Raw genomic sequence first — 27,796 nt, 5'->3', positions numbered from 1 at the left:
TTGCTCTTATGTGATTTTGTCAATTACGAGTTCAATGTTACAAAATCATGACTGTCTCGTTAAAGGACCGGTAGCAACGACTGATGATGAACAGTCCTATACTGTTCTGGGGCCACTACCGTGTCTATGGCGAAACAGTGTCTTTGCTTCGGTGACTAATTTCACCAAAGTCACTTAACGTGAATGTTGGGGTAAGGGAAGAGGAGTGAACCTCTGTTAATGTTGTTGAATTTTCGGTCTTTCATATTAGTCTAACGGAGTAAAGTTGCCAAATCGAAACGTTAAAAATTATGCTTGAATTGAAGAAGCCATTTGATGAACATGATCGTAGAAGTCAATGCGTGGCATACAATCAGTTTAAAATAGTAAACAGATTTTGTAACAAAAAATGGGACAAATGAAATCGAAATTCGAAAATCAAAAGCGAAAAACTTTGGCGAATCTGATTGAACTAGGTAAATATTGCGGTGAATGCGTTGTGCATTTTACGGGAAATATATTTTGTTATACGTCCATTTTGCATGATTATGACGAAATAGATGCATCGTCAACGATCGGTATAGCATTTAATTTCGTCGGCGGTTCGTCTTTTTTCCGTAAAAATCAGTCAAAAAGTGAACATTTTTTCGTGTGGAGACAAAATCAGACATAAAATGGTCTCACCAGTTAAGTGAGATCGTTTAACACACTTCTTGACGGCGAATGTCATTTTTGTTTCATTCACCACAACAATCTGTAAAAACACTAGTCGATTGAACGAGCAACAAAAAACTTTTCACGAAAATGTCTCTAGATAGTGCTCTGTCATTGTATGAACAAATCAAAGCCGAATGGGTCAAACCCAAACAGGACCTGCGAAAATGCGGTGTACTTCTCGACCAATTGAAGGTATGTTGAGCGAATTGTTTGTGTGTGAAAAGTAGAATGAAATTTACCCGAGTCATCGTTTCACATAACCTCAATTCAGGTCGCCCTAACAAAGCTATCGTTCCTGCCAACTGGCGACATTGGAGTGTCGAAAAAGGAACTGATTGTGGCCAGAGATGTCCTTGAAATTGCCGTTGCATACAGTGTGATCACAAAGGACATACCTGCGTTCGAGCGTTACATGGCACAGTTGAAGTGCTACTACTTCGATTACAACACTGAAATCGGCGAATCGGAAAAGAAGTACCAACTGCTCGGTCTGCTGTTGTTGTTTCTGTTATCGCAGAATCGCGTCTCCGAATTCCACACCGAATTGGAACTGTTGCCGCAGGAAATTATCCGCAAAAATGAGTTCATCCGGCATCCGTTGGCTCTGGAACAGTATCTGATGGAGGGCAGTTACAATAAGATCTTTCTGGCGAAGGACAATGTTCCGTCGCCGAACTATGCCGTTTTCATGGACATTCTGTTGGATACGGTTCGCGGTGAGATTGCCGCCTGTTTGGAAACGTCGTACGATAAAATTTCGTTGAAGGAGGCTGCGCGCCGATTGAATTTGAAGAGTGAAAAGGAAGTGGCTGACTATGGAGCGAAGGTACGTTGGTTAGGTTAAAAAATGTTTTGGTTAGAAGCTAAGTGACGAACGGCTGACGGGTTTCAATGACTGCTACTTATAACAATGTGAAAGGGAAAATATGGTTCAGACGCTCATTTCACATCTACTGTGCCTATGAGTCTTAACTCAGAAAATAAGAGTGCCAGTCAACAAATTTAATTTTGTAACGTCTGAAAGGTGCCAATAACAAGACGGAACTTTAAAGACCTTGAATTTCATTTAGTTCCAGTTAGATTAGATTCACTTACTTCTGTTTCAACCCTTACTCCTACTTCTACCCTTACTTCTGCTTCAACCCTTACTTATGCTTCAACCCTTACTCCTACTTCTACCCTTACTTCTGCTTCAACCCTTACTCCTACTTCTACCCTTACTTCTGCTTCAACCCTTACTTCTACCTAAACTCTTACTTCACTGCCTCAGCCCTTACTTCTACTCAATCCCTTAGATCTGATTCACCCCTTACTTCTACTTCAACTCTTGGTACACATTCAATTCTTACTCTTAATTCGACCCTTACTTCTGCTTCAGCCCTTACTTCAACTTTTTTGCTTTCGGGAAGAAAACATGTTTTCCACCAGCGCCCTTCTTCTGCATCAGCTCTTACTTTAGCTTCAGCACTTACTTCTGCCTCAGCCCTTACTTATGCTTCAACCCTTACTCCTACTTCTACCCTTACTTCTGCTTCAACCCTTACTTCTACCTAAACTCTTACTTCACTGCCTCAGCCCTTACTTTTACTCAATCCCTTAGATCTGATTCACCCCTTACTTCTACTTCAACTCTTGGTACACATTCAACTCTTACTCTTAATTCAACCCTTACTTCTGCTTCAGCCCTTACTTCAACTTTTTTGCTTTCGGGAAGAAAACATGTTTTCCACCAGCGACTTTCTTCTGCATCAGCTCTTACTTTAGCTTCAGCCATTACTTCTGCCTCAGCCCTTACTACTCATTCAACCCTTTCTCCTCATTCAACTCTTACTTCTCATTCAACTCTTACTTCTCATTCAACTCTTACTCTTGATTCAACTCTTACTCTTGATTCAACTCTTACTGCAGCCCTTACTTCTGCTTCAGCCCTTACTTCTGCCTCAGCCCTTACTACTCATTCAACCCTTTCTCCTCATTCAACTCTTACTCTTGATTCAACTCTTACTCTTGATTCAACTCTTACTCTTGATTCAACTGTTACTCTTGATTCAACCCTTACTGCAGCCCTTACTTCTGCTTCAGCCCTTGCTTCTGCTTCAGCCCTTGCTTCTGCTTCAGCCCTTACTTCTGCCTCAGCCCTTAATTCTGTTTCTGCCCTCACTTCTTCTTCAGCCCTTCTGCTTCTCAACCCTCATCCTACTTCCACCCTTACTTCTGCTAAGCAGAAACTGCTTCAACCACTACTTCTGCTTCAACCCTTACTTCTGCTTCAACCCTTACATCTGATTCATCCCAGACTTCTACTTTAACACTTACTCCTGATTCAACCCTAACTTCTGCTTCACAGTCAATTTTTGTTGTGGAAAATATTGCTGGAATTTGTAGATAGATTCGATTGACGATGGGGGACTTTAAATTGTTTTGAACACTCATGCCTTACTTCGTCTAATAATGAAATCTGCCAGCGTTCAGGCTCTTTCCATATAACGATGACAGATCTTCAGATCCTTGAATGTCAGGCGAAATTTGCCATAAAACTTTCGAAATTTCACTGTAATCACTCCACCGAACTCGATCACAAAATTATCCCTTTCCGTTATTGTGTTGGGTGCACCATCACTGAAAGATTTTTTTTTCCTTTTTCACCCACAGAAAAACTGGACTTTGGGCAACGACGGATGTTATCACTTTGCCAACAAAGACGCGAAGCCCAAGGAACCACTGCCATCGTTGGAACTAGCCGAACAGGCAATATTTTACGCCAGAGAACTGGAGATGATCGTTTAAGCTGGCTGGCCGGATTAGATTGTAGGAGCGCGTGTGTGTAATACCGAGTATTTTCGCTTTAATTTCCGTGGAATAAAAATTCATTTCTTTGACTGAACGGTGCGGTGGCTTTATTGAATAAAAACCCGGTTGGACCAACGACAGTCGTCTTTCGCAATCAATAATTCGAAAAATTGTATCGCCTCGTCGGCAGCAGTGTTTCCGATTCATTACACTCGAATATCCACAGCGGTTTCACCACTTCGCCCTTATACTCGGCCGGCGTTGCTTTCGGCACATTCGACAGAATGTAATCCGATTCGGATGCGACCAGCGTCACTTCGCCGCCATACACCGTTACGAAGCGTTTCAGTTTGATCTCATCCGTCGAGCTGACGTTTCGGCTCAGATAAAATCGCTTTCCCTTGAACCATTCCGGTAGTGGTGTGATCGGTGATGGTGATGGTTTCGATGTCACTGTGTTGCCCTCGTCTTCTTCCGTCGTAGCGTTGTAGATGTCGTCGCTGGATGGTGGGCTTTTCGTGATCCGGTCGGTGGTGGAGCTCTGTTTCTTTTCCAGAACCCGACGAATCTCGTCTTCCGTATCGGATCCTGAAGAGACGAAGTCATTTCTTTCGACGCGGGATGAGTTCAGATTGTAGCGGTCTAAGGATTCGTTGTCGCTGGCCGGATCATCGTCGGACAAAACTGCAATGGAAGAAAGAGAAATCAAAATTTCAGCCGTCGGGAGCGTCCCAATTGTTCATCGTTACCAATAGTCGATTTACTGGGAGATTTCGATGTTGATGGTTGTGACGGCTTTGTGTCATTGGAATGCTGACTACTTGGCTTGGATGGTTTCATCGATTCATCCAATATTTCCTCTTCACTCTCCGATGCGTCACCATCATCGCCATCCAATGCGAAACGTCTCCAAGGAATCCTGAAATTATTACCACTCCTGCCGTTTAGCAATGAATCACGAATGGATCACAGTCCGCTCTGGCTTTTACCTCATCTTCCGTTTATGACACTCCACAATCCAGTCTTTGGTTATGATTTTACCGTGACCATGCACTTGTCTGTATTTCGGGGTATTTTTGAACGCACAACTGCAACGAAGGGAGTCAAAGGTGCCGGGACACCGTTGGTAGCAAGAGACAAAATTAAATCGAAATGACAACTCACATCAAATGTGTGCACGACGCTTCCCAGTCTGCTTTGTATTTCGCTCCCATGTCCAGCGCTTGCTGACGTATGTTGGCTCGGGCGGGATTCTAAACATGAAAAGGGTTTTGCATCAGTTGCGGTCAATATTTTGAAAAGTGACAGAATGAAGACGAGTGTCATCCAACTGTGGTACTGTTACCGGTCATTCCCCGATTTCCATGATTTCTGGTCCGATCAACTCACCTGAATTCCACTGATAACCAGAACCACACCCTCCAGAAGCCTATGGAACGGCTTGTATGTACGTTCTCTAGTCGGCTTCATTTTCTTAACTGGTGGTGTTTCAGCAGGAACCGGAGACGACTGCCGTTTCGTTTTACTTGTTGCCGTAGCTGTCGACCGATCCGATTCTTTGCTCGAACTGGGTTTATTTGCGTCATTCTTCGACGTTTTAGAGCTAGCTGGCAATGAACCAGAACGATCTTTGACTGCCGGTGTTGTCTTTGCTGAACTTCCTTTCTTCTCCGAATTTTTCTTTTCACTTTTCTCTCGTTTCAAGCGTTCTCGTTCCTTCAGAATGACCTTGTCCAACTTCTCGTTGGGTCGATCGTCTTCCTCTTCGTACATCAGCTCAGATCGATTTCGATTCTTCTTGGTGATAGCTTCGTCGTCATCGGCCTGATCCGAAACGTTAGGCCGGTGCTCGGTTCGTTTCGGTGTGACTGCGGCTCGATTCACTTGCGGCGAACGATTGTTGAGTGAAGCTGTCGTTGAAGCGTTTCGTATAGCCGCTGCAGCTGTGGAAACAACAGAACTAATTCAACAAGCAACAGTAACGGTTGACAACAAACGAACCACTTAACGATGCCACCGGCGACATTCCTTTACCATCGCCGCTATTTCGTGCCCCTTTCCATCGTGCGAATAACGACTGTGATGGCTCACCATCCGAGTCCGGTGAATCTTCGCGAATTTTAAAATTTCCGAACAGTTTCTGTGGCACCGACGTCAATTCCATGTTGTTAACGGATTCCTTGGCATCCGTTGAGTGTAGTTTTATGAACGACAGACCGTATTTCACGCGTTTGTTGAACGGTTGCGTGCACACCACTTTGACGAGATCCCATTTACACTTCGATTCGACCACATCTTCGACCAATGCCGATTTGTTGAAGCAACGGACGCGATTGATCGTTTCGGAGTTGCGACTTTCCACTGGCGTCATGAACGAAGACACCAGCAGGATTTGCTGGAATGATCAATCGACATTATTTCTTTCAGTACCGGACTGGCAGGTCAAGCGGAAGAGTGAGACGAAAAATTCTCGGGAGAGTGAGACGAAAGATTCTAGTCTGTCTCACACTTCCATCCGACCTGCCAATTCTGTTAAGGTTTCTTTGGTGGATTCGAAGGAAGTGAACAACGAGAGGGTATACTCTAGTCATACACTGACACTTCTTGTCCTTCTGGCTCTCCACCAGTCAACACCGAATTTAATTGACTTCAACGGTTCCGTCCTACCTGGAATTCCGACGCACCATTCTTCGACACAAACACCTCAACAAAGGCGGAATGTTCATTACCAATGTCAATTGCAGTTATTGTCGATGAGCTCTCCAATTCCAGTACAACTTCGGCGGACTTTTCGCCCTCCGATTGACATTTCCACTTTTTGCCAGTTGAGGTGGTGGACGAGAGAAGATTCGAAGCGGGAAATAACTGAAACGAATGAGGAACTTAACCTCAACGCGAGTGACATGGATATCAGCCGGTGAAACAACTCACTGGATCCTCGCTGCTGAACGATTTGATGCTTTTAAAAAGTAGACTTGGCATGCTGTATACAACTACTTGTCTGATTCAATCATAATCCGACACAATTTTGCCAAGGGGATCAAATCTGACGAACGCGAAAAATGTTTTTGTTTACGTAAATGTCAGTGAAATGTCATGTCGCCTCTGTGAGTGACCTGAGTGACACATAAAATTCAAATGTCAAAAGTCCGTTCCCTTTTTTGACAATCTGTCGCCATTTTGCCTGACTGGAGAGTTTTGTTGACTCTGTCTTGTAAAATTTTTATTTCACGAATAAAAGTGTCACTTGGCGTTCTTTACCAATTTTTCACAATTTCCATGAAATCTCAACGTTATACCACGTGAAAATACGACCAAATTGACCGGAAAATATCGGTGCACGTCGGTGTGGTATTTGTGATAGCAAAATATTATCGAAACGATTGTAAAGAACAAATGTGAAAAAGTGCGCGCGAATCAGTGTCGTAGCTCCCACATCAACTTTTGTCATAATAAAAAAAAAATCCATTTCGTTCAGCACCCATTTTATGACCGAGTGACCGCCGGACGAATCAACAACAACAAAACGAAAATGATTTCGAAAAAACAGAAACGAAAAATTTTCATACCAAAAGCGGCCAACCTTCGAAAATGTTACGTACAATTGGGTCAAATCGATAACATCCTCACTCGCATCAATCCCACCAAGCGAAAGTCGTCCGGCAAAATCGGAACGCCAGCACCGCCCGGCACAAAGCTGATTCGTGTGAAAAGCGATCTGTTCCGGAAAACGTCAACGCCACTGGCCACCAGCGAGCGCGCATCGAAACGGACACCGAAGCCGAATCGACGGTACGTCAACGAGGAGACCGTTATCACGTCGACATGGATGGAAAAGGAAGACAGTTCGGTGCAGCCGTCGGAAATTGATGATGATGATGAGGACATGGATGAACGGATGGCGGAGTCGAATCGGAAGGGTGGAAATAAGATTCCCGGACCAAGAAGTCGTACGATGAATAAGGGAGCGGATAAGTTGCTAAAGCGGAAAAATTTTGATGAAAAACCCGGACCGAGACAACACAAAAAGGTAAGTGGAAGGGTGACTAGTCCGACAGTTGGATTTCGTCAAATTTCCGGTCTCTGATGTCTGCACATTAGAAATTCAAATTTGTTTTTGTTTTCAATTTTCAATTGTCACCCGCGTAAATCAAAAGGAGGTGCGTTTACAGTGTCAGGCTAATGTCGCATTCAAAGTTTTTTTTTTGTCAACATTTCATACATTCAACAGGTCTCTGAATGGTGAAATTGAGTCGAACAAACAAAACTGAAAATGCATTTGAATTCTGTAGCGCCTTACTCAAACGGTAAAATAAAAATTCTGTTGCTCGAACCAATGTGTTTAAACCACTGGAGATAATGCAAATACGTAAAAACTCACGGAGCCCAAGTTTCGTATAAATTTGAGTGCAGCGCAGTGGTGAAACACTTTTCCAATGTCGATGATAGTACTATCCGACGACATTCCATCGATTCCATAGAAATCGATAGCGCTACACCAAACGAAAAATTACGCTGCATCCCGAAACTTGGGTTTCACTTTAGTGTACTCTGGCTCAGAATCAGAATGTCCCTAATATTTCTTACAATTTTCATATCGCACTCGTAGACTCAATAATTTTTCAGTTCAAATTGTTAGGCCATGATTGCATTCGCAAAGCCCTTTGATCCAAAGTATGTAAACACTGAAGGTAATGCCAATGCGCAGTTATGCACGCATCCCTACTTTCAGGTGAATTTTGTTTTGTCGCGTTACACACATTTTGAGTTCGTTTGCGTCAAGTTGCAGCTTGAGGTGAATTCGATTCCATCAGAGAAATGATATATTGAGCGAGAAGGAACACCGAAAGTAATATATCCGATCTATTGAGGGTGTGCAGTTACCTTCAGCGTTTACATACTTTGCTTGGATCAGCCAACAACATTCACTCAAATACGGAACGTTTACGGCTTGAAAGTTCTTAAGGTGGTCTCACAGTCATTGCCTCTGTGTAGATGACAGTTGACAATTCAAACAACAGAGGTTCAAAATGAACGGTTGTTTTAAATGTCAACTGTCATTAGACACTGAGGCAAAACGGATGACTGTGAATTCAGACCTTAGGCTTGACTTAGCGTGTGAAAGACAAAATTGTTTTTTTTCTTTCAATTTTTGCTTTTTTTACTTGACAGCTTGCTCACTCACGGCTCTCACGTTTTGTTGAGTGTAAACCTTACTTTACTCGTCCATGTTTCATTGGAAGCACAAATTTTACAAAAGCTTTTTGCAAGAACTTTGCGTGAAGTCTCGAGCCGATTTTTACGAATAACTCGAATAAGTCCACGTAACCACTGTTTCCCCTACTCGAAAGTCGGCACGAAGCTGCGGGAAATTGACCCGAAGAATTTTTCTTAAAAATAAATTTAAGCTTTACCAGCCGTCATTCCCCATCATAAGTTGGCATAAGTTAATTTTGACTTACCGTCGCTTGCAACCCTGACAGCACTGTTGAAACTAGTAACACTGCTCATTTCGTGCAATCTTTTCACTCCATTTACTGTTTGACTAAAATGTGTGTTTGTCGCTGTCAATAATTCGTTTTCCACTTTTACGTTACAGGGTCATTACTCCAGCGACGATGACTACGAAGAAATGGTCGTAACTTCTGACTCGGAGCCATCGACTACACGCAGACAAAAGGAATCGATTACACCCAAGACAAATCCCTTGAAATCAACGCCACGTCAGTCTGCCCCCAGGCAAGTGAACAGTCGAGCTCGGCCACTGATCAAACTGCCGCCAACGTCCAAACAGAAATCCTCTCCATCAACCCGATCACCTCCAACCAAACCGAATTCCAACAAAGCATCGCCACTGGCCAACGCATCGAATAAATTGGCCAAAACCAAGGAAGTGTCGCCGATATCCAAGCCAAATGTGGTCGTGGATTTGGAGGATTTCGAACAGATGCCCACGTTCACCATCGTCAACATCAATGACATCATCAATCAGAAGGAGGAGGTCGTCGTCATTGAAAAGTCACCGCGAGTGCCCGGCAAAAAGGTGAACAAAATTCCGACGAAAAAGAGCGAACAACGCGAACCGGAAGATCTGGTCGCCGAATTGATGCAGGAAGACGACGATTTCGAAACCAAAACGGACACAACCAACACCAAAACGCCTAGTCGCCGTAAGACACCGCACAAAGTCCTGTCCGATCAGGTTGTACAGCCGTCGGCCACAAAGGAAACGAAACCGATTCCGAATAAATCGACGCCAATCGGCACAAAACCGTATCGCAACATCATCGGCGGTAAAAACAATGGCAAACTGAAGGAAGTTGTAACGCCACCGGCTACCACGGCTGCGAAACAACCACCTCGAATATTGAACTCGCAACTCTGCACCAACGCCGATTCGGAATTAACGTCAGTCATGGCGCACATAACGTCACCGAAGAAGACACTGAACAACAACATCAAAACCGCGCTGAACCGATCGAAGGAAAACATCAAACAGCCAGTGAAACCGGCTCCTGTCACGAACATTACAACGATATCCGGCGGCCGAAAAGTGCGCAAAATCACCTGCTTCGAGACATGGTTTGTCATCAAATTGCCGCACATCGAACCGATCAACACCCAATCGGTACTGGACATAGAGCTGATCAAACTCGGCAACGAAATCAAAGAAATTCCACTGCCGACCGCCGACTGGAACTACAAAATCTCATTGACCCGCATCACCAAACCGAATACGACCGGTCTGATTTACAGCGGTGAAGTGCAAGAGGCGAACATCAAAGAGGAAGAGCGACACTTCTACCAACCCACCACGATCATGTTCCGGCGCGAATGCAAAAACAAAGCGTTGCGAATGCAATTTGACCGGGCGGTTATCATGAAGAATCGAAGTTTCTTCATCAATGTGGACGGGAAGAATGTGAAATTGATTGGAGCACCGCAATTTTTACAGAATTTCGAGGACATTGAGACATTGCTGCAGATCGTTGAGAATATATCGCTGACCGATCCGCTCGTCGAACAGACGACGTACGTCATTTAGCGGTCACAACCTGTATATCGTTCATTGCACCCGCACCCATTACTTGATTAGAATTTTGTTTAAGTTAACCTTAGGATGGTACGGAAAATTATATTTTTATTTCGCCGCGCAGACGCATATACCCTCAGGCGATGATTAGAGATTTGAATTAAAAATTTGTTAAATTATACAAACGCGCGAGAGCAATTAAGTCTTTCTCTCTCTCTCTCTCTCTCTCTCTGCATACATCTCATTCTCTCGGCACTAATACACCGTTGGAATAATGGTCCAGAGTCAGTCAGATGAAGGTTTATTTGGGAGGCGTAATTAATTTAGCGGGAAAATTTATTGTTCTCTCGGCAAGAAAAACTAAATTTCAATTTTCCCCCTCATTTTTGTTCAATTTTCTTCAAAATAAAAATTCAAAAATAAAAACGAAAAAGTTCTTACACACCGACGTCTTTCATTTCAACACTCACCTTCCCATTTGCGACATGTAAACCATGCAAAAAGCTACAGGCAATTTTGTGCGTACGTTTGATTCCGATACCCAGCAGCTGTAAGTAGATGGCTCTTTCGTTCAAGGTTCTTAAAGATCAAGTTAAGCCACTACCGAGTTGACTACGAAAGTGGTAGTATCAAAATTTTCCTGTGGCGCCAGCTAGGTTTGTGAAACATTCTATGACGATTTTAACTTACCAAAAAAATTGTTTTCACACAATATGTCATGAGAGCGTTTAACAAATTTGATGTCACACTCAAGGTTCTGAAAGAACAGGTTAAGACACCCACGAAGGCGGCTGACACTGAAATCGATAAACGTACTCAGTCCAGATTGTGTGTGAAATCAACTTGAAGAAAATGTTTTTTAGGAAAATTCGGAATTTTGTTTTTGTTACGTTGCCTTTTTCATATAAACGTCGTAGCCGCTGAACTCAATTTGTGTGTCACCGCCTTCGTGATCAACTCAGAGTTGTCTTAACCTGGTTCTTTCAGAACCTTGGTTACACTCACCTTCGTGCAATGAATATAAAACACCCAGGTATGGCTTAATGTGATCTCGGAGGAAATAACGACATTAAAAACGGATTCTAATGCACTCATTTTCATATTATTTCGACAAAAATATGAGTGCGTTCAAGATAAATCGACAGAATTTGAAGAATCGACCATACCTGATTGTATGTACATTCATTGCCTTCGCGAGTGTCGTCAAGGTTCTGAAAGAACAGGTTAGAACAGGTTTGAATTGATCACAAAAGCGGCGAAACACAAATTTTGACAATTTAAACATGTTTTGTTAAACACACTCATTACAGAAATGTATGAAATGTAAACTTCATCTCTAATTAGTATGTTCAACAAAAAGGATTTTTTGTCAAAATTTGTGTTTGGCTCGCATCAGGCCCGGACTGGCCATATATGGCAACTAGGCAAAGCACAAGTGCGCTTTTTGGATTTTGCGCCTTTTCAAAAATAAAATGTATTATTGTATCGCCTGTCTAGATTATCATATTATGAATTGTAAAAGGCGCTAATTGTAATTTTAAACGAAAAATTCCTTTTGGTCGATTTTCACATGATTATGATTTACCTATGCCTAAAAAACAGTCATAAAGAATCGCCAAAGTCAAATCGCAAAAAAAAAATTCTTCAGAATTTACTTCATTGTTTTTTGTTAACTTGTTGAATCACAAGAAAAATCGGCAATCCGTGAAGAAACGCCAAGAAAAATCGACAAATTGTGAAGAAACGCCAAGAAACGTGAGGAACGACCAATTTTCCATTCTTGGCGTTTTTTCGTCGATTCTTCTTGGTGTTTCTTCACACTTTTAGTTTTTTCTGGTGATTTAGCAAATCAACAAAAGATGATAAAATTGCTAGGATCTTACGAAGCGCCTTTATGTTACATTTTGTAAAATGATAAAATTACTGTGATCTCACGATGTCAGGGCTTATTATTGGGAATTTTTTAAGAATTTTTTAAGACTTTTTAAGAATTTTTGAGAATTTTATGAAGTTTTAAGAATTTTTAGGAATTTTTAAGAATTTTCAAGAATTTTTAGGAATTTTTAAGAATTTTTTAAGAACTTTTTAAGAATTTTTTGTTTTTTGCTGTATAAAGATAAATTCATGCAATTCATTTGTCAGTTACGTTTATATAATCGAACAATTCAAAATTCAATTTTATCAGATGAAGTTGTGTCTGATACGATTTCGACTGATGAAGTCGCCCCTGACATAGTGCCGACCCATCTTAAACGAGCTGGACAAAACGCTCACAAACTCAAATGAAAGCATTGTCAAAGCGACAAAAAACCATTGTTAATGTTAAGACCATTTTGAGTTTGAAACTAGGCCCTACCTCTTAGGTGGGTCAGGCCGCTTGACTGACTAAATTTTCCAATAATTGCAGTCCCTTACCATTTTTAAATAAGCTGGTGTTTTCAAGAATGGTCTGTTTGCTACATCATTAATTGTGAATCTCTTTTATTTTCACTGACTGTTTAGAAAACTCAAAATTAATTTAATTTTCTGAAGAAACAAAGAGAGCTGTGAGTTGAAGGTTCAGCGAGCGATGTTTTACACCCAATAAATATGAGTCTACTATCTCTTGCCTACCTCTTGAATTAATTAAACTTCTCTGAATTACGGCCCTCGCTTCGCTCTGGCCGCAATATTTACACTCGTTCAAATATTACCTTTCATATGTCCTATAAGCATGGAAAAAATTCTTTTAAGAATATAATTTCACGCAAAAATTAACTTCTTCGAACTTAGCCACCCACTGGTCGGAACCACCAGAAAACATTTTAATGTCATGTAAATCCATGCTTAAACTTACTTTCAAAACTCACTTTTCTGAACTAAGACCGAGTGAAGTTATAAGACTATTTTCCTCCACCACAGACCACCTAAGCCCATATCTCTATAAACAATATGGCTAACAATTCGTATCATAAAACTAAATCTCTCTCTATTCGTCTTTCAGTGATTTCATGTGTATTTTATGTGTGTTTTTCTTAGTAAAAAGTAGCTTTCTTCTACAATTTTTTTTCTTTTAACGAAAATTGTCCAACGAAAAAATGTCGTGGTAATAAAAAGAAAAGAAGTTGTGTATAGAATTACTCCCATCTCACTACTTCAATATTGCTAATCTACGAACTTAACCTAATGATTTTCATTCTCCATCGAATGAGCCCAAAATTTTGAAAATCGATAAAGAATTACTTGAGTTATCGCGGCAACAAGAGTACGTTTTCCGTATTTAACGTTTTATGCCAATGTAGAACATTTTCAAAATATCTGTCATAAAATCCTGACTTTCAGTCAAGGAAGTAGACGAAAAATTTAATCATATTAAATGCAAAATATTTTCGAAGAATTTTTTTAGAATTTTTTGAGAATTTTTTAAGAATTTTTAAGAACTTTTAAGAATTTTTAAGAATTTTAAGAATTTTTTAAGAATTTTAAAGAATTTTGAGAATTTTTAGAATTTTTTAAGAATTTTTAGAATTTTGATAACTGAAATTCCCAATAATAAGCCCTGCACGATGTGCCTTTATATTACATTTCGTAAAGGATAAAATTGCTAGGATCGCACTAAACGCTTACGTTTTGTAAATGAATAAAATTTGCTAAAGTGAGAAGAAACGTGAAGATAAAAAAAATCATTTTGGTATTTTTTCACACCTCGACGATTTTTTTTGCGTTTGGTGATTCCTCTTGTCGATTGACCATTTTTTATTTATTTGTTACATCACCAGAAAAAATCGTCAAAGACAAATTTTCCATTCGTAGCTTTTTTCACATTTCTTAGCGTTTATTCTCTTTTCTGGCGTTTCCTTACACTTTGTCGATTTTTCTTGGCAATTTCTTTTTTTTGTGATTTGATATTGGCGATTCTTCACAGGAATACTAAAAAATTTTCTAATAATTTAATTGTACTCCAAAGCAAGTTTTCAATAAAATTTCAGCTTTGAACGGTTCATTAAAAAAAACGCTCGCTCTGCTCGCCTAGTATACAATTTAGTACTTTCAACAATTTCAACTGTAGCGTAACAAACTGTATCCGAAATAATATATAGTATTTGTGCAAGTAACAGCTGAAAGGAAGCATATGCTTACATTCTTTCTAAATAATAAGTTTCGTTTCTTGCCGTTTCTTGCGCCTTTTGGCTCATCGCACAAGTGCGCCTTTTGGGAGCCAGTCCGGCCCTGGCTCGCATTCGTAAGTGTATTAACCTGTCCCTTCAGAACCTTGAGTGTCTTAACTGGTTCTTTCAGAACTTTGGTTACGTTATACGCATAGAGTAAAGAATTTGTTCTCTATCATTATTCATTCGTCAAGCGAGTTGATTTTTCTGAAAACCTGTGCATACCTGTCCTACATAATAAACACTTACTAAACGAGCTAACCTTAACCTGAATCTATCCTGATTAACCGGGTTTGACCGGATGTTGTTCTGATAGGCTGCATGAGTGGGCGACTATTTCACTGCTCCTTTTTGTGGAACAGAATGTGGGACACACAAAAATTCTTCAAAATCTGTTGATTTATCCAAAGTTCTGAAAGAACAGGTTAAGACAACCACTTTAGCCACACCAGATGCTAGTGTGTGTTGGTCTAAAGAAATATTTTGACAAGTTCCCCAAGGCAAGCTATAAAAACGGGTCTTCGGTCCTCTCGTTCCGATCATAACACTCTTTGTGTCCACAATTTTACCGAAGCTTTTCGCGTCGAAACACACCGGATCAGCTTGAGATAAACTCAGTTTGAATTGACTTTTGAGAGAATTGTATTCGTCTAATACCCTGCACAAACGATTATGGTTTCTCTGAAGCAAGGGCTGTTTTCAGAATTTTTTTCCGAAAATTTTCAAGAATTTCAGAATTTTGAGACTTTATTTTCTTGAAAATTCTTAATTCGAGATCAAGCATCAATTTCACGAAAACAGGACCTGTCTGAAGCCGTCAATCCGAAAAATGATCTCGAAAATGACAAGGAGCTTCCCAACGAGGATAGTTGACAAAACTCATTCATTTTGCATCTTATTGAAGTGACATGAAGATGGCAAGTCACACCTTAGTTACTTTCCTCTAATTATCCGATTGATTTTCAAGAATTTGGCTCTGCCCATAACCTGTGCTATGGGTGTGAAAAATCTAATGAAATTCTAATTAGAGAGAAACCGCCTTCGTTGTGTTCCTCAGTCGTTGGGCTATAAAGTCAAAAGAATTTCGCTTAAGGGGGCAGATGTTGGAATGGTGAGTCTGAGAAACTTTAAATGGCCACTCAGCTGTTTTAGTATTTAACGGGTTAGTATTTAACGGTACAAAAATAGGCTTTATCGTCAATTCAATCTATAAACGGTAACTGATCCGAACGGCCTTGTCATTTGAACATGGAACAGTGAATGTTACGTCGAAATCTTCATGCCTTTCAGCGGATACTGGTGTCCATGAAACTTTTCGATTGAGAACATGACTCGAAATCAAATTTTCGATGGCAGTTTTTACTTCCACTGGGCCGGTGTTTGGTGATGCCTTCGCTGAATACGCCACAGTTCGAAAATAATCTTTCAGAATTTCCACACCCATGCGACGAACGGGGTCGTCCATAAATTTCTCGTTGTGAACCTTCAGATCCGGCAAAGAGTTGTTATCGTTCACACCCACTAGCCATTGCGACCGATGATGTGAAGTATCCGGGAATACTTTACTCAATATCGGCAGAATCATTGGTTGCGGCTCAAACAGAACATTCAACTGAGCCATTTTGCCATCGGCGAGAATCTGCAGTCGACGATTTGTCTCATTCGCATAGCATTTGATCAGCTCAATGGATTTGCGGGACCAATTGCTGGCAAAATTGTTGTATGGATTCACCGGATCGATGAGACGCGGTCGTTTGCCGTTGACCGGTTGATGTTCGGCGAATTTGTATTCATTTTCGAACACGATGTTCATCTCGTCGAAATTCTGCAGATACTTGAGGACCTGCCCGAAGCATCTCAAATGCGATGCAGAACCATAATTACGCTCCTTCCCGGCCACATAAACAGCAACCAATTCAATTGCGCTCTTGGCACCACTGACATACTCATCGAAGAACAAAGTCTTGTACCAGAATTTCGCCACACGAACCATCTCGTGAGTGAACGCATCCTGTTCTTTCATAAACTGAACGGTTGCCTTTGCCAACGAGCCCGAATACGAATATCCATACTTGCCCGGATCCGCTTTAATAATGTCCAACGTCCTGCGATGTTGTTCGCTGCTCAAATGATCACCGGTCTCGTCGTGGCAATGGGCGAAAAAATTGGCTGCCGGCTGTATGTCGAAATCAAAACCGTTCGCCGTGAATTGAATGGTGTATTGGGTGGTTCGAACGTGCCGTATGTTGAACGAATCGGTCAACGTGAGGATGTCAGAGAAGTCGTTCAAAACTTCCTTGAAAGGCGGACGCATTTCGTTCATGAACAACACGCAATCAACATCCGAACTGAAGATTGTCGTTCGTTTTCCACCACTGCCGGCAATGCAAACCTGGCCAATTTTGAAACGGCTCTTGTCTTGCAACAGCTTAACAATCTGGTGGACGAAGGGCGTGGCGAATTACAAGAAAATTAATTTCAAGACGGAAAAGCAAAACTTACATTGGCAGTGCAACGATTTTTTGCCGTCTCATCGGTCGGAATGATGTCGGTAGCCAGCTTCCGAAAAGCTTGATTCATTTGGTCTTCGAAATATTTGCTCGGATCCATAGTCTTTGTTCGATTTAATATTATGCGCAGAAACGAATTTTACTCAAGTTTTCACACGAATGTTCGAGACGATTTGATAAGTAGCTCGTTTAGTGCCAGTTTTGACAGATTTGGTACTTTCGTTGTTATGTTGGTAACTTTTATAAAAGATAATTTCGTTGGGATCGTGTGCACCTAGCAACATTATTCTTGTCAGATGTGAGGTGGCGCTCACGTCGCTAGAGATATAACACTTGGGTGTGTTCCGTTTTTGAAAAATCGAAGGGGAATAAACGAAATGGAATTTTCTCATTTTTGTTTCGAACAAAGTGTGGGAGCAGTCCTCGGAAACGTTGGACTCGAACGTGTCTGCCGTAAGTAATTCATCTCAATATAACGTCAACTCCTCAACACTTCCTTGCGAAAAAAAACAGCCGAGAGTGGCCATTTAAAGTTTCACAGACTCACCATTCCAACATCTGCCCCCTTAAGCGAAATTCTTTTGACTTTATAGCCCAACGACTGAGGAACACAACGAGGCGGTTTCTCTTTAATTCGAATTTCGTTAGATTTTTCACACCCATAGCACAGGTTATGGGCAGAGCCAAATTCTTGAAAATCGATCAGATAATTAGTGAGGAGTAACTAAGGTATCATTAGCCGGCTTCACGTGAGTTCAATAAGATGCAAAATTAATGAGCTTTGTCAAGTATCCTCGTTAGGAAGCTCCTTGTCATTTTCGAGACCATTTTTCTTCAGACAGGTCCTGTTTTCGTGAAATTGATGATTGATCTCGAATTAAGAATTTTCAAGAAAGTAAAGTCTCAAAATTACTGAAATTCTTGAAAATTTTCGGAAAAAAATTCTGAAAACAGCCCTTGCTTCAGAGAAATTGTTTGTACAGGGTATCAGACGAATACAATTCTCTCAAGTCAATTTAAACCAGGGCCTATTTTAAGGAAATTAAATTTTTTTTAATTCTCAAATTTTTTCATCACTTTTCGTCATTTTATCTAAAAACACAACAGATTGCATCGTAAATGTTGTTTTTACTGCCTTTTTAGTTGTTTTTCATGTCTTTGAGCTTAACTGATTACTTTGGAATGACAACTATCAGAAAACAAGATTTAGAAATTTTAAGAATTTTTGTGAAATTTGTGAAATTTTGGAAATTTTTGGAAATTAAATTCCTTAAGATAGGCCCTGATTCAAACTGAGTTTATTCTCTCAAACTGATCCGTTGTGTTTCGACGCGAAAAGCTTCGGTAAAATTGTGGACCATTGAGTGTTGTGATCGAGACGACCGAATACCACTTAATTATTAACTTGCCTAACTAGTCAAAATATTTCTTTCACTTTCATCTGAACTGAAAATTGTGCATCGGGAAAATTGAATTTTTACCCATTTTGCCAATGTATATCTTTCCAGTGAATTTCCAATAAAGCAACTCTCTACAGCAAGAATTTGATGTAAACTCTATCGATGTATCGTAAATTTTGTTATGTAGCGTGCGTAGCGAGTAACGATAACGATACACAGTGATTCGAATCAAAATAAATTTTCCCGTAGAAAATTGATGTGTGAATTGAACGTTAAGACGAATCATGCCTAAATTGTTGCCTGCATTGCGGGGCAAAATTATTATTATTTTGATGATAATTTTGGACTCGCGTCCTTTTTTGGAAAAAGTACGACCATATCGTAATGCATAATGTCCATACTTTTCCTGTTTTCCCGCACCTCCCCAGATAAGTTTTCATTTTTTTCATTATTTTTGCTCGTTCTTTGTGAAGAGTGTTTACCCAATTATTGTATAATCGAACGCGAAAATTTTACACTTAAACAATAAAAGGCCACATCGTCTATTGCTTTATAAAATGTGTGGAAAGTTTCCCTAAAGCCAGTTGCTCAAACAAATGCTCAAGTATAACAATGACTACATCGAACAGCAATTCAGTTACTAATTCGTTTAATTGCGGCCCATGTTTAAGCAATTGGCTTTTCTAAAATTTCCAGACATTCGTTGACGTCTTTTCATAAGACGGATCGAAGGCAAATGAGTACAGTCGACCATCATCCATTGTTTGGATATTATTGATCGTTATATGGATCATTAATTGATTGGGTATAAAAGGCTGACTATTTCAGATCTGTTCATCAGTTACTGTTGAATAGTGTCGCTCAGTTTACATTGTCAATTACAAACGATATCGCGCGATGAAATTTTTCTTAATTCTTCTGTCGATTCACCTTTTGGCTACGAATTGTGAATCAGGTGTGTTACGAATACCGTCCAGATACCTTCTTAACCCAATGACATGTATTGAATTCCTTTTTTTTTTACTACCTAACAGCCCAGTCAACGAATCCGGACTGCGACTTCTCGAATCCAGAGCAACGAACTGATGGCGGATTTCCTGGAATAACACAAGCGCAATGCGAATCTCTCGGATATTGTTTCGACACCACCGTTCCCAATGTTCCATGGTGTATTAAATCAGCACAATTGGTGTCCAGCAGTAATTGTGATTTTGGAGATAAACAAAATCGCGTCGAAGGCGGCTACCCTGGAGTAACTAGAAAACAATGTGTATCCGACGGAAACTGCTTCGATGACTCAACGCCGGGCGTTAAGTGGTGTTTCAAACCCAATGTAAATGCCGGTGGTGCAGAGGATGTAAATGCAAATACCGTTGGCACAGAGGAAGCAAATGTAAATGCCGTTGGGACAGAGGCAGCCAATGAAGATGCCGCTGCGACAGAGGCAGCCAATGAAGATGCCGCTGCGACAGAGGCAGTCAATGCAACAACAGATGGGACATAGGATGCCGATGTGCCGGAGGAATCCAATGTAAATGCCGTTGGGACCGACGATGCAAATGTAAATGCCGTTGGGGCTGAAGAAGCAAATGTAAATGCCGTTACGACAGAGGAAGCCAATGGAACATCCGTTGGGACAGAGGAAGCCGATGTAAATGCCGCTGTGCCGGAGGAATCCAATGTAAATACCGTTTGGACAGAAGAAGTTAATGTAAGTGTGAATTCAGATCCTGCAGTACCTATTACTGCAGGTAGACTAGGAATATATCTAGATGACTTACTTCAACGAATCCTGAGAGGGAGATCAGAACTGATCAGAGCAAATCGATGCCGATGTTATTGACAATAGTAGCAGCTTGTGCAGCTAGTTTCAAAATGTCTTTTTCAGTTCTTTTCACTCACTTATTTTCTTCATTTGTTTAAACAAGTGAACCGCATAGCTCTAGCATGTAAAACGGAGGAGCTACAAATATTTCAGAAATGTGTTTGTAACAGCTGTTGCTGCAATCTGTAATAATTTTTGAAATAAATTTGGTTTACGATCAAGATGCTTACTCAGTGGCTACATAAACATGATTGTGCGACGCGAAGAAGACCTACACTCAAATTTTTCTTTTTCGCCATTTTGAACCTGAAACATGAGTCGGTGTGTGTCATTGATGGTTTTTCAGCACTGAGTTAAATAATAAGTTTTTTCGCACGCTGAACCTAAAGACAAGACAATACTTGTCGGATCTGAAGAAAAATTTCTTTTTTCGAACTGTGGCACAGCACTGCTAGCATGACGACTGAATTGACAAGTGTCAAATTTGGAGGCTTTAGTGATATGAGCTACCGCTTCTATCTATACAAAAGGACCGCAGTGCCTGCTGTGATTTCATCAGTCTCCAAATATTTTATATGTTCATGCTAGTAGCAGGGATGTGACTGTGGCGTGGCATATTCAGCGAAAGCAACACCAAACACCGACCCATTGGAAGTAAAAACTGCCATCGAAAATTTGATTTTGAGTCATTTTCTCAATCGAAACGTTTCAAGGGCACCAGCATCCGCTGAAAAATTTATAGATTCAATTGACGATAAAGACTATTTTTGTACCGTTAAATACCATCCACTGGATGGCATCCAACATGGTACTCCATGGTACTCCGAATAAACGAAATGAAATTTTCTCATTTTTGTTTCGAACAAAGTGTGGAACGATCTTCGGAATCGTTGGACTGGAAAGTATCTGTCGTGTAATTCATCTCAATATAAACTCAACTCCTCAACACTTCCTTGCACAAAAACAGCCGATTTGAAGTTTCACAAACTCACTATTCGAACATCGGTTCCCTTAAACGAAATTCTTTTGACTTTATATCCCAACGACTGACGAACGCAACGAAGTCGGCCGCTCTCTAAGGAGATAATTTTGTTAGATTTTTCACACCCACAGAACTCAGGTTATGGGCAGAGACAGATTCTTGTAATTCAGTTGGATAATTCTCTTGACTGTAAGTCATGGGTCTTACAGCTGAAAATACATTGTTCGTAACACGATCACTGTGATTAAAATTGCATAAAATGTGATCGTCCAAAACCACTTACAGTGGAGGTGTGACGCAAGTCTTTTTATCCACTGCCAAAGAACTGATATCGGTAGGGGTGACGCTTACAGCTTCCACTCGCAAAACGAAAAGTAAAAATTTTACCGAAAAAATTATAGAAAAAAAAAATTAGGAAAAATAGTTTGCGTCTCAAGTGGCAGATGATTCGGCTTTTTTCCGTTTTTCCTTTGTTTCAGGACGTATTTTCACCTATTTTAACAATTTTCTTAACAGTATTATTCTCAACATCTGCCACTTGTGACATGACACAACATTTTTTTTGTTAATTTTTTTCTAGAATTTCTTCGGTAAAATTTTTGTTTTTCTTTTTGCGAGTCAAAGCATTACCCCCACCGATATCAGTTCTTTTGTCAGTGTATAGCAGGACTTGCCTCACACCTCCACTGTACCACTGTAAGTGGTTTTGGGCGATATCAGTTCTTTTCTAAGAAGATTTTTTTGAGAATTTGGTATAACGCAATAAAAACAGCGACTTTTTTAGAAAACCTTGAAGCACGTGTCGACTAAAATCCAAAACTCTGTAACTTTGCTACGACCTATGCTCGGGAACTAAATTCGACTTTATTTTCTTTACGTGCACTGTGTTTGATGTCTTAGTGCTCGTATCACTAAAGCCTCCAAATTTGACACTTGTCAATTCAGTGTTTATGCTAGTAGCAGTGCTGTGCTTCTAGGGTCAAGGGCCTTTCTAGGTACTTATAAAAAATTCCAATAGAAAATGCGTCCGATTTCGGTAGGCTGTTTTTCAAAAGAATCCCTCAGACTATTTTTGTATCGTTCAATAGATCAGTGTCAAATAGCGGTTTCTTCTCTCAAAAAGTGTCAAATGAGTTGTCAATTTCACAAAGCTTAACCTCAAAAGATGTTTCGTTCACAGAGCCGCCCCTTGAATTATGTGAAAATTTGAGTGGCGTCTCACCATCCAATACTTTTTTTTCGATTTGAGGTGAGCTTTGTGAAAATGACAAGTTATTTGACAGCTCAAACGACATTGACAATGATCTATACCGCATCCAGCTAGCATGGTATTCCGAATAAACGAAGTGGAATTTTCTCATTTTTGTTTCGAACAAAGTGTGAAGCAATATTCGGTAATGACTGTCGTAAGTAATTCATCTCAACATAACCTCAACTTCTCAACACTTCCTTGCGAAAAAAACAATCGATGGTGGCCAAAGTTTCAGAAACTCAACATTCCAACATCTGCCCCGCTTAGTGAAATTCTTTTGACTTTATATTCCAATAATGACTGAGGAACGCAATGAATGCGGCCGCTCTCCAATTAGAATTTTGTTAGGTTCTTCACAGATCGTCAGATCTTAGGTTATGGGCAGAGCCAAACTATTGAAAATCAATCGGATAATTACTTTGACCGTAAGTCATGGGTCTTACAGCAGAAAATACTGTGCACGTAACACTGTCACTATGATCATGATTGCATAGAAATGTGATTAAAAACGTCAAATGTGACACTTTTGTGCCTTTTTCAACACGATAACTTGAGTATGAGTAAGTCTCAACCAATTTGAAAGGGGTCGTTTGAAAAAGAATGGCATTCCAGACGTTATGTTCCAAGATATTAGTCTAACGGTCTGTTGCTAAACGAATGTTTGCATCTATTTCAATAGTATTTTTGTGGTTAGACTATCTGTGGTCATCAAAACTACCATTAAAAAACTATTGAGACGTTCAGACAGTCAAGGGACCTGACCCAGCCAACAGGTGGGACCGAGTTAACAACGGAGTCTAAAATTCGTAGTTTGAAGAAATTTGGATTTTTTGCACAGGTCGATGTGTCGTAATTCTTTGCCAATTCAAACACTCACATTGCTGACCGCATTTGAAACATACAAAGAAGACGTTTGAGTTTCAATTGTGTTCGTATTGCTATTGTTCACTCACAACGTAACTGTCCTATTAATGTGGTCCATATTATGTGGATTCCTCGATATAGCAGGAGTGTGAATCGTGTGATTATTCTTGGGCGAAGCAGAAAGTGAAAGAAAGCCCAAAATTTTAGCAAAGTTGATTTTAACTGAAAAATTTAGATTCGATCAAGGTTGAAATAACTCATTTAAAATGCAAAATTAATGCTATTACGAAAGTCGATTAGTGTTATGTTTTAACTAAATTTCGAATAAACCACAGCACTGCTCCTAGCACGAACATTTACAAGTGCAAAATTCGGAAGCTTTGTATTACATGTTAAAACAGGCACAATACGAATTGTCAACTTACTGTCAAATTTCATCCATAGAGACATAACCTCTACAACGTTCACATGAAAACCTATCTCTATGGATGAAATCGCGTTCGTTCGGCCAGTAAAAATTCGTGTCTACAATTACTTGGAACAAACCTATGAAAACAAGCAACGCACTTCAAGTATGAGTGGTACTCTAAATAGAGTACTGAAACTGGACAGTGTGTCATACAACTGCAAGACACTGGTAAAAATCATTTCATACAAAATAGTACTCTATTTGACAGCTGTCAATCGAAGCACTGTTGCTTGAAGTGCGTTGAAACAAGTCTGTACAAAAGCACCTACTGTGATTTCATCAGCCTTCCAATATTTTCTATGTTCATGCTAGAAGCAGTGCTATGAATATACACCAAAACTACAAAGTTCATAGGTGTACTCGGAACAAAACGCATACATTTTAAAAACCGGTGCATATTCCGCAGACTGTTTAGAGGGGATACACATATAGTACGACAAAATATGAATTGATTCACGTGCGTATATAGTCCGTTCACAGTCGTTTTAAATCTGAAAGATTTGTTTGTTCAGTCAGTTTATTTTTGGTGAAACAAAATGAAGTTCCTTCAAGTACTGTCAATATTGTGCATTTTGTGTCCAAATGTGTTTGGTTACCGATGTTTGGCTGTATTGCCGGCGAGATCAAAGTCCCATTACTACATCGGTCACAGTCTCATGAAGGGATTGGCCGAAACGGGTCATGAAGTGACCGTAATCAGTACGTTCAAAGCGGACAAGCCGATGAAAAATTACAAAGAAGTATTTCTTGAGCATTCGTGGGATATGTCACAAAGAAGTAAGAATTCGTAGATTTGATCATGGGTGCGTACAGCACGTACAGAACGTACAGCAATTGTTTTTCGCGAAGTGACAGCTGTCAAAGTTTACTGTCGGACTCCTGTCCACATGCCTGGATATTTATATTAGTCGCTTCACCACTAGACCTGCATGTGCCACTAAATCGGGTGATGAAATGATAACAAAGTTCAAGTTCAAAGTTCAAGTTTCATTTCATTTATGATTCACTAGACTTGTACATGCAAAAAGGTATGACCTACTTCATGGAGTTAGGTTGTCTCTTTGCCATTGTCTCCATGGCCTAATGGGATCTGGTTGATTTTTGAACGACTTTATTAAATCCAAAGCGTCGTAAGATGCTTATCACACTATCTCTCAGTTCGAAACAGTGGCAGAAACAGAAATTCGCTAGTGAATGTTGACGAATAATTGCTGTACGTGCTCCATCAGAATTGAACTGTAAATCGTTTTATTTTCTGCAGCAATGGCGAAGGATAATTTCATTGATATGAACGGAAAACACTTTTGGGAATCGACTCTTTTGAGCTATTCGATTGGAGCGGACTACGTTAATTGGACGATGTCGAGTAAAAACTTCCAAAATTTCCTAAAATCAGAGCAGCATTTTGATGTTGTCATCGTGGAAACAGTTTTTTCCGACGCTCTATTCGGGTTCGCAAAGTATTTTGACGCTCCATTGATCGCCATAAATTCATTCGGTTCGTCGAAATGGACATCTGACCTAGTCGGCTCTCCCATATTCGCATCTTACGTACCGTTCAAAAATCATCCATTCACCGATCGAATGACATTCTGGCAACGCATGTACAATTCAATGGCATTTTGGTTTGAGGAGCTAACGATGCCACTGTACTTTCTGCCAAAACAGCAACAGTTAATGGAAGAAATGTTTCCAGAGGCAAAAAATTGGCCATCACTTGATGAGATTAGACGGAATGTGTCGCTGGTACTCTTAAATACACATTCAACGCTGGGAACGCCTCGACCATATGCACCAAATATGATTGAAGTCGGTGGAATGCATATCCAAAAAGAAATTGATCCGTTGCCGCTGAGAATTCAAACGTTTCTGGACGAAGCCAAAGACGGAGCTATACTCGTTTCCCTTGGGTCGAACATACTTCTTTCAAAGCTACCCAAACACCACTTGGATGCGATTGTGAACGCTTTTCGTTCATATCCAAATTATCGTATTTTGATTAAATGTGATGATCCGGTGGTCATACCCTCGCATAACGAACGTGATGTTCTCGTCGAGTCTTGGTTCAATCAACAATCGATCTTAGCCCATGAAAATATCAAGTTATTTGTTACTCATGCTGGCTTGTTGAGTATAACAGGTATACGTTCGATTGTCGATATTTTGTTATTGATCGGAGTTCGTAACACTAACATTCGAATTGTATTTCAGAAACTGTGCACTACGGTAAACCAGTCGTTGGTATACCGGTTGTGAATGATCAACATTTGAACATGCGCTTGGTTGAACGAAATGGTTACGGGATAAGTGTTCCGTTTGAAATACTCACTGGCGACAAACTATCGTCGGCTATTGATCGAGTACTAAGCAATTCGAGGTACGTATAATTTGACAAATTCCAGTGAAGAATCGCAACAAATATAAATCGTCCGAAAAAATCGAAGAAACGACGCCAAGAAAAATCGCTTGAATTACGAAAAAACGACCACAAACATTAAGCCTTGAAAATTTGTCTTTCACAAATCAACCAAAACTTTTGAGATGGGACATTCCTACACGACGACCATTATCGACTCGGATGATAATATCGTCTTGGAGGCAATACTATTGTCTTGTGGGCGATATTATCGTCTTCTGGGCGATATTATCGTCTATCGGTCGATACTATCGACTCTGTCTATGTCATAATCTTCTGGGCTATATTATCGTCTATCGGTCGATATTATCGACTCTCTGTCGATATTATCGTCTTTTGGGCGATATGATCGTCTTCTGGGCGATGTTATCGTCTTTTGGGCGATATTATCGTCTTCTGGGCGATATTATCGTCTATCGGTCGATACTATCGACTCTGTCTATGTCATAATCTTCTGGGCGATATTATCGTCTATCGGTCGATATTATCGACTCTCTGTCGATATTATCGTCTTTTGGACGATATTATCGTCTTCTGGGCGATATTATCGTCTTTTGGGCGATATTATCGTCTTCTGGGCGATATAATCGTCTTCTGGGCGATATTATCGTCTTCTGGGCGATATTATCGTCTTCTGGGCGATATTATCGTCTTCTGGGCGATATTATCGTCTTCTGGGCGCTATTATCGTCTTCTGGGCGATATTATCGTCTATCGTTCGATGAGTAATGTTATCGTCTTCTGGGCAATATTATCACCCGAGTCGTGTAGAAAAGTTAAGGCTTCTGCTGATGATTTAGTCAGGGTGTGAAGAAACGCTATATGTGACAATCGCCGAAAACAAAATCTTGGCGATTTGACTTTAGCGATACTTCACGGCATTTCAATTTCCATGGTTTTTGACTGATAATTCTGAATTAAACTTCTAGCTATTCAGAGCAAGCAAAATTGATTTCGGATCGATTCCGTGATCAACCGCTTCCACCACTGGAATAAAGGTGCACCACATATGCGGAGCGTTGCAGTCGAACTGCCATTTTATGCACTGCATAATTTGGATGTTTGGGGCTGTATGGTTTTGGCTGTAGCATTCGCTATTTTTCTACTGATCAAAATAATTGAATTCACTTTTTCATTTCTAATTGTATCAGAAGTGAAGAAAAAGCGCAAAGTGAATTAACCAGTCATTGCGGTTCTTGTGCCAGGCATATCACTTTCAATATCGGGTCTACGATAGAATAAATGATTTTTGTTTATGTTTTTGAAAAGATCGTTTTTTTTAGTGGCTGTGCTAATTTGAGCAGATTTTTACGCTAAAATGTTCAATCAGGTTCGGTGAGTTTCCCTCGAGTTTATATTATTCACAGATCTCAAGTTATGGGCAGAAACAAATTGTTGAGTTGATAGCCGA

The 27,796-nt window shown here is 40.3% G+C and overlaps 6 protein-coding genes across 10 annotated transcripts; 4 read left to right on the top strand and 2 right to left on the bottom strand.

Moving 5' to 3' along the window:
• Window positions 1–20,623, top strand: LOC119075907 (trefoil factor 2-like). Of its 5 annotated transcripts, XM_037182487.1 has the most exons (4): window positions 1–26; window positions 19,457–19,532; window positions 19,612–20,021; window positions 20,082–20,623. In XM_037182487.1, the coding sequence occupies exons 2-4, from the start codon at window positions 19,475–19,477 to the stop codon at window positions 20,418–20,420; spliced, it is 807 nt and encodes a 268-aa protein (XP_037038382.1). In that variant the 5' UTR covers window positions 1–26; window positions 19,457–19,474; the 3' UTR covers window positions 20,421–20,623. The 5 variants fall into 5 exon arrangements, with proteins under 5 accessions (XP_037038382.1, XP_037038384.1, XP_037038383.1 ...); XM_037182489.1 differs by lacking the exon at window positions 1–26 and having other exon boundaries at window positions 19,340–19,532; window positions 20,190–20,623; XM_037182488.1 differs by lacking the exon at window positions 1–26 and having other exon boundaries at window positions 19,348–19,532; window positions 19,612–19,998; window positions 20,137–20,623.
• On the top strand, window positions 702–3,580 carry LOC119075908 (26S proteasome non-ATPase regulatory subunit 8). Its single transcript, XM_037182491.1, has 3 exons — window positions 702–888; window positions 968–1,522; window positions 3,349–3,580. The coding sequence occupies exons 1-3, from the start codon at window positions 784–786 to the stop codon at window positions 3,481–3,483; spliced, it is 795 nt and encodes a 264-aa protein (XP_037038386.1). The 5' UTR covers window positions 702–783; the 3' UTR covers window positions 3,484–3,580.
• Window positions 3,571–6,595, bottom strand: LOC119075874 (DNA repair protein XRCC1). The gene is made up of 8 exons (XM_037182438.1): window positions 6,418–6,595; window positions 6,154–6,351; window positions 5,488–5,881; window positions 4,876–5,429; window positions 4,651–4,739; window positions 4,476–4,574; window positions 4,236–4,405; window positions 3,571–4,170 (listed from the first exon to the last, which is right to left on the bottom strand). Exons 1-8 carry the CDS (start codon window positions 6,466–6,468, stop codon window positions 3,641–3,643), a joined length of 2,085 nt encoding a protein of 694 aa, XP_037038333.1. The 5' UTR covers window positions 6,469–6,595; the 3' UTR covers window positions 3,571–3,640.
• LOC119075877 (AF4/FMR2 family member 4) lies at window positions 6,682–10,733 on the top strand. Its single transcript, XM_037182440.1, has 2 exons — window positions 6,682–7,516; window positions 9,086–10,733. The coding sequence occupies exons 1-2, from the start codon at window positions 7,019–7,021 to the stop codon at window positions 10,529–10,531; spliced, it is 1,944 nt and encodes a 647-aa protein (XP_037038335.1). The 5' UTR covers window positions 6,682–7,018; the 3' UTR covers window positions 10,532–10,733.
• LOC119075884 (UDP-glucosyltransferase 2-like) lies at window positions 15,413–27,538 on the top strand. The gene is made up of 5 exons (XM_037182453.1): window positions 15,413–15,448; window positions 24,485–24,746; window positions 25,231–26,109; window positions 26,181–26,346; window positions 27,315–27,538. The coding sequence occupies exons 2-5, from the start codon at window positions 24,506–24,508 to the stop codon at window positions 27,379–27,381; spliced, it is 1,353 nt and encodes a 450-aa protein (XP_037038348.1). The 5' UTR covers window positions 15,413–15,448; window positions 24,485–24,505; the 3' UTR covers window positions 27,382–27,538.
• LOC119075886 (2'-5'-oligoadenylate synthase 2-like) lies at window positions 15,857–17,507 on the bottom strand. Its single transcript, XM_037182455.1, has 2 exons — window positions 17,170–17,507; window positions 15,857–17,104 (listed from the first exon to the last, which is right to left on the bottom strand). Exons 1-2 carry the CDS (start codon window positions 17,275–17,277, stop codon window positions 15,875–15,877), a joined length of 1,338 nt encoding a protein of 445 aa, XP_037038350.1. The 5' UTR covers window positions 17,278–17,507; the 3' UTR covers window positions 15,857–15,874.
• Window positions 27,539–27,796: the final 258 nt, after the last annotated feature.

Source organism: Bradysia coprophila, unplaced genomic scaffold, assembly GCF_014529535.1.
Source record: "Bradysia coprophila strain Holo2 unplaced genomic scaffold, BU_Bcop_v1 contig_232, whole genome shotgun sequence".
Classification (NCBI taxonomy): Eukaryota; Metazoa; Arthropoda; class Insecta; order Diptera; family Sciaridae; genus Bradysia; species Bradysia coprophila.
Note: the sequence above shows the minus strand (reverse complement) of the source record. Positions and strands in the feature narration are given on the sequence as shown.

What these genes read in the sequence shown, in the direction of transcription:
- LOC119075908 (XM_037182491.1), top strand. Translation starts at nt 784, where the DNA reads ATGTCTCTAGATAGTGCTCTGTCATTGTATGAACAAATCAAAGCCGAA. An exon ending in TACTTCTCGACCAATTGAAG is followed by an intron (nt 889 to 967) that starts GTATGTTGAGCG and finishes ACCTCAATTCAG; the next exon opens with GTCGCCCTAACAAAGCTATC. An exon ending in TGGCTGACTATGGAGCGAAG is followed by an intron (nt 1,523 to 3,348) that starts GTACGTTGGTTA and finishes TTTCACCCACAG; the next exon opens with AAAAACTGGACTTTGGGCAA.
- LOC119075874 (XM_037182438.1), bottom strand. Translation starts at nt 6,468, where the DNA reads ATGCCAAGTCTACTTTTTAAAAGCATCAAATCGTTCAGCAGCGAGGAT. An exon ending in GCGTCGTGCACACATTTGAT is followed by an intron (nt 4,575 to 4,650) that starts GTGAGTTGTCAT and finishes CCTTCGTTGCAG; the next exon opens with TTGTGCGTTCAAAAATACCC. An exon ending in TCCCAGTAAATCGACTATTG is followed by an intron (nt 4,171 to 4,235) that starts GTAACGATGAAC and finishes CTTCCATTGCAG; the next exon opens with TTTTGTCCGACGATGATCCG.
- LOC119075877 (XM_037182440.1), top strand. Translation starts at nt 7,019, where the DNA reads ATGATTTCGAAAAAACAGAAACGAAAAATTTTCATACCAAAAGCGGCC. An exon ending in GACCGAGACAACACAAAAAG is followed by an intron (nt 7,517 to 9,085) that starts GTAAGTGGAAGG and finishes TTTACGTTACAG; the next exon opens with GGTCATTACTCCAGCGACGA.
- LOC119075886 (XM_037182455.1), bottom strand. Translation starts at nt 17,277, where the DNA reads ATGGATCCGAGCAAATATTTCGAAGACCAAATGAATCAAGCTTTTCGG. An exon ending in AAAATCGTTGCACTGCCAAT is followed by an intron (nt 17,105 to 17,169) that starts GTAAGTTTTGCT and finishes TTCGTCCACCAG; the next exon opens with ATTGTTAAGCTGTTGCAAGA.
- LOC119075907 (XM_037182487.1), top strand. Translation starts at nt 19,475, where the DNA reads ATGAAATTTTTCTTAATTCTTCTGTCGATTCACCTTTTGGCTACGAAT. An exon ending in GGCTACGAATTGTGAATCAG is followed by an intron (nt 19,533 to 19,611) that starts GTGTGTTACGAA and finishes ACTACCTAACAG; the next exon opens with CCCAGTCAACGAATCCGGAC. An exon ending in AAGATGCCGCTGCGACAGAG is followed by an intron (nt 20,022 to 20,081) that starts GCAGCCAATGAA and finishes GATGGGACATAG; the next exon opens with GATGCCGATGTGCCGGAGGA.
- LOC119075884 (XM_037182453.1), top strand. Translation starts at nt 24,506, where the DNA reads ATGAAGTTCCTTCAAGTACTGTCAATATTGTGCATTTTGTGTCCAAAT. An exon ending in GTGGGATATGTCACAAAGAA is followed by an intron (nt 24,747 to 25,230) that starts GTAAGAATTCGT and finishes TATTTTCTGCAG; the next exon opens with CAATGGCGAAGGATAATTTC. An exon ending in TGGCTTGTTGAGTATAACAG is followed by an intron (nt 26,110 to 26,180) that starts GTATACGTTCGA and finishes ATTGTATTTCAG; the next exon opens with AAACTGTGCACTACGGTAAA.